We start from the raw sequence: 5,194 nt of genomic DNA, 5'->3' as shown, positions 1-5,194 counted from the left end.
AAATTAAAATCAATTAATACCTCGAAATTAATATTAATTATTAATTAATATTAATTGAAATCTATATTACCTAATAAACCAGATTTATCAAAAGTCTTAATAAATAATTTTTAATGCACAAAATACTATACATTTATGTATTGTCTTAAAAACAACTCATAAGTACTACTATTTTATGCATTCAATTTTAAAATCTCTTAATCTATAATTAAAATAACATATAATACAAGTTACCAATGCATATTATTAACTTTTCATGTTCCCAAGATACTTTTGACACATTTCACTCATGCATTCACTCTCTCATACCTCTATGTCTTATTCTTATCCCCCAAGGTGAGATTCAAACTGATATTCGTCATGAGTTATTAAAAGTTTTCTCATTCAATTACTCTAGAACTTTCGGTCTCGCTCTCGATCTCTTAATTCTTTGCTTTTGGTGTAAATCAAACACATTTGTAGAGTCGTTTAAATATGTTGGATTTTAAATATATTGGATTTTAAACTGTCATATAATTTTTTCATCGATAGACTTTAATTGGAACCATAACTCTCATTTATTCAAATTGTATTAATATGTAAAGGTCAAGTGTAACTTATATCATCGTTAAATCTTCTCTAATAAAAACAGTGAAACTTCAAAATCGTAAAAATTCACGGCTCCCGTCACATTGCACGGATACACAACTAGTTAATTAATAATTAAATTAATTAATAATTAAAATTAATTAAGAAATTAAAAACAATATTAATTAATAACAACTAATATTAATCAGGGGTAGAATAGAAAAAATGGCAAAAAAACTTCTCATAAACTACTTCCAACTAGTTTTTCAATAAACTAGCTTATAAGTCAACTTATGTCTATTAAACATGTCTAAAAAAAAACTTATAAATGAACTTATTTTTATCAAACAATTTCTAAAGAAATGTTTGTATTTGTTAAAATATGTGAGAAACTGTTTTATAAAACTTGTCTACATAAAATGACCAACAGATATACAACATCCACACTGGTATATTTCCATATTTCCTCCAACTATATCATTTTCATATCAATAAAAATCAAAATCTCTATTGTTGATGCTAACTTACCGGACAATTTTCTTCATCGGAATGAACATGGCAAGGACCAAGAATTTTACTCAGTAAGAGCGATCATAAGAACAGAGAGTCTTGTTCGGTAAGTAAGGATGACGACTCTTACCCGGAGTAGCGCTTACCACATAAATTATTGCATATGGTACATTTTGATATACTATAATCTTATCCCATAAAATAAATTATAATATTGATTTATACTATAAACGCTTACCAGATAAGCATTTAGGTAAACAACCCATACATGATATCATTTAATAAGTGAAGTGAAACCATTAAGCTCCTTCAAAAAAAATAAAAAATAAAAACAAGGAAAACAACAACAAAAAGACCACCATGTTTGACCTGCACATTCTTCAATGTATCCAACCCAAACAAAACAAAACAAGAGCAACCTGACTTCATACTTCTTCAATTAATATATTAACATTCTCACAATCATAATCATAATTATAATTACTATTTAAATACTTGTTATTATTTTAATAATTATGTTTATAATTCATGTAAAATATTATTGATATTAGCTTAAAACACAAGGAATTTGCTAAGGAAAAGACAACATTATAACATGCTTGTTTTACTACTCCCCTCCAATCCAACTGCCACAGACTTTGGCTTACAATATCACCAGGCAAACCACAAGAAGATTTTGGTCTAAAAAAACAAGTTTCAAAAGAACCGAAAAACAGAACCAACCAACCAACCATATCTATTCTGACTCCACTTTTCCTCCTTACTTCTTTTCGATGAGCTTCTCGATCAGATCCGCTGCATCCTGAACGGTTGCAATGGTCTGAGCGCTTTCTTCTTCCACGCTGATCCCGAATTCTTCTTCAAGTCCCATCACAATCTCAACCTGTTAACAACCACTTTGTTATTTGGTTTCAGCAACCACCATACCCAATGATTCTAAACTTTCTAGTTATTGTGGTCTTCATGCACAAAAGATATGTTCCATGATGGTATATTTGCAAGCCACAAAGCATTTAGCTCGGTGGTATTTGGGTCGATCATCTAATCGGTAGCACCAATGAGACCATGGATTTGTGGACGCCCACAAACGTAAAAGTACTGAAATTAGTAGACAATAAAGAAAGCAGAATACCGTATCAAGAGAATCAGCTCCAAGTGAAGAAAACTTGGACTCTCCGGTTACAGCAGAGTCTTCTGGTAGTGCCAGCTGCTTCCTAACGATGCTACACACCTTGTCCACTGTCTCGGGTTTCGCCTGCAGGCCAAAACATCAAATACTCACTTGCCATACATACACATGCTCTATATGTTGCATTTACATGATATAGAATAAGCAAGAAATACAATATAAATAAAAAAAGTTATTTTCTCTGCTTTCTTTTTCTTTTACAATGTAAATGAACACCTCACATTAAGATGTGATGATGAATGGCCAAACAAGTTATCCAAGCAAACCAGCCCAATAACCTTTAAAACCATCAATAACCCACTACAAAAGCCTTTTTTTATTGTGGTAACCATGGGTGTCCAGGCCAATACTACACTAATCCCGTGGGGCTCTGAAGTTAAAAGCTAGACAAACTTCTAGTGGCCCTCAAAGGACTTGAACCGGTGACCTCAAAGGAGCAAACCAAGATTTTACCAGTTAAGCTACCTCTCATGGTCCACTATAAAAGACTATAGACTTATAAGACACTTGCATAAGAAAAAAAGTAGACTATTTTGAACAAAGGTAATCCTTTGGGACTACAAAAAGTCGGGCATCATACCGAGAAACAGAACCTCAATGTCTGTGGCAGTTGTGCCTGACATGTATGAGGTCTCAAATCTCAAGTAACTCTCTTCCCAAGTACCCAAAAAATAACTTTCAACAGAACCCACAATAAGAGGAGAAGAAAGCCGTAAACTAACAACCACAAGGGTGGTGCATAATTGGTTTGAACTTGACTCCAAAAGTCAAAAGTACCAGGAGGTCCCAGGTTCAAATCCAAGGAGGAATAAAAATCCCCTTGTGGCCACGGAGGTTCAAATGCGATGACTCCGGGCTATCTACAAAGCAGGTGGTCGCCCTGGGATTAGTCGGTTCGCATAGCGGATTGGATATCCAGGTTAATAAAAAAAAATCGTAAACTAAGGGCATGCATCTTCCTAACCTAATAAAATGCACTCCACATAAAGTGATATGTGTATGAACATCTTAGTCTATTATGCCAAATCAAAAAGGGGGAAATGTAACACATTTTCCCTTGGATGTCGAATTTATCAAATGTTACAAGATGAACGGATTACCGATCAAAATGGGTACAAAAATAGAAAAGTTTGAAACTTTGTCACATCATTTGACAAAAAAGAAACTCTATATTACACTAAATAGAAACTAAACCAAACTTTGTCGAATTTCAGTGCCTTTTGCCCATTTGAAAAACACATTTGCACCTTTTTCACATTTCTATAATTACATGATCAAACATGAAAACCCATCAATTACACACGTATCCTCAATCATCAAAGCATGCAATTGATCAATCTGTTTATTCAATGAGTGTTTATCTATTTTGCCCTCAATTTACAACATCTAAGTTTCAAAAACCAATTGAGATTTTGTACAATGCAATGAATGCTACCATAAGAAAAGGATCACAAGTCCAAACAAACGGATGAAACATATACCGCACAAGAAACCCTGAGGCGTGATGGGGCAGAATGCAATTTAAGAGATGGGAAGGATTTCCCATTGATAGCAAGAGATACCGCATTGAAGTTAGAAGCCCTTGAAAGTGCCTGTATAAACAACCAAATCTTAGCAAAAACAAGCGACAATACGGAATCAAATTAAATTGCATGTCAGAAAGCCAATTTGATCAGAAATCACACAAAAAGAGTCACATAAAAAGCCAAATCTTGTATGTAATAACATAAAAAATTTATCAATGGAATTAGGTAAGATCGTCAAATTTAAATTGCGAACGAATCTTATAAACCCTTTCTTCTATGAGATCAAAAATCATCAAATCTATGGGAGTTGTGGATCGAAATATTACCATAATTTTCGGTATCGAGAATCAACAATAGGGTTTAAGAAAACATAACATGGAAAATCATCGAATAACACTCAACAGAGTTGTTAAAAAAATGTGAAAATTGATAAGAAAACAATAAGAAACCAACATCGTCTCAAAATTTCTTAGCAAAAACATCAAAAACAGGTGTAATCACATTCAGATCGACTAAGAAAACAAAGGAGTCGAAAAGGGTAAGTGTTGTTTTCACCTGATTAGGCTTGTGGCATGAGAGAGATGCCATCAAAGACGAAGATCCTGCAATGGAAGCCATTGATGATGGAGAAATGGAAGATGAAATGAGATCTGAGATGATTTGAAAAGAGAAAACAAGAGGGGGCGAAGAGCAGGAAGAGTGTGAGGAATATTATATAGAGGAAAGGGTTTATAGTTTGTATCGAAAAATTGGGAGTGTTTGGTAAGCAGTTGTGTTTGGAAATGCAATTAGTTCAGCAAAACCCACCCGCAACCATTAACGATGCCATGCCACCCCTATTTTTAGAACCAACTTCAAGAATTTTATGCTCCATGTGTACATAAAATTCAAATTCTTTTTTAAAACTAAAAATTAATGTTAAAATAAAATAAAGATGTATCTCTCTCTCCCCCCTCTCTCTCTCTCTATAAATTTGGGATAATGTCAGGGACTAGTATGTTTTCATGATCGATCAACTTCACAATGTTTTTACTGTAAAAGTTCGTGAAGGTATCCTTTACAACATTTTTATTGTGAAGTTTCAGGTGTAAAAAAGTGGTTCACGAAAAACAGACTGATTTCATGTAAATTCAACCCAATATGTACATATATATATACACACACACACATATACATATACATACATAGAGAAAGTTTACTTTGTAAACCACGTTATTTGTACAAACCTCATTCGACCAATCTTATTTTTTTATTTTTTATTTTTGTAATTATGAGAGGTTGATTAATCATTTTTATTGTGGAGGATGTTAAGCATGGATATTATCATCTTCATTATATTAATTTTAGAGAAATACATGAAACAATTTCATTAAAATTTCATAAGTATTATATGAAAATTTTC

The 5,194-nt window shown here is 32.9% G+C and overlaps 1 protein-coding gene across 1 annotated transcript; it reads right to left on the bottom strand.

Annotated features, from left to right (window-relative positions):
* Window positions 1-1,594: 1,594 nt before the first annotated feature.
* On the bottom strand, window positions 1,595-4,495 carry LOC112521104 (acyl carrier protein 1, chloroplastic-like). Its single transcript, XM_025129784.1, has 4 exons — window positions 4,348-4,495; window positions 3,748-3,858; window positions 2,210-2,332; window positions 1,595-1,960 (listed from the first exon to the last, which is right to left on the bottom strand). Exons 1-4 carry the CDS (start codon window positions 4,408-4,410, stop codon window positions 1,838-1,840), a joined length of 420 nt encoding a protein of 139 aa, XP_024985552.1. The 5' UTR covers window positions 4,411-4,495; the 3' UTR covers window positions 1,595-1,837.
* Window positions 4,496-5,194: the final 699 nt, after the last annotated feature.

This window comes from Cynara cardunculus (genome assembly GCF_001531365.2).
Source record: "Cynara cardunculus var. scolymus isolate 2C chromosome LG 11, CcrdV1, whole genome shotgun sequence".
Classification (NCBI taxonomy): domain Eukaryota; kingdom Viridiplantae; phylum Streptophyta; class Magnoliopsida; order Asterales; family Asteraceae; genus Cynara; species Cynara cardunculus.
Note: the sequence above shows the minus strand (reverse complement) of the source record. Positions and strands in the feature narration are given on the sequence as shown.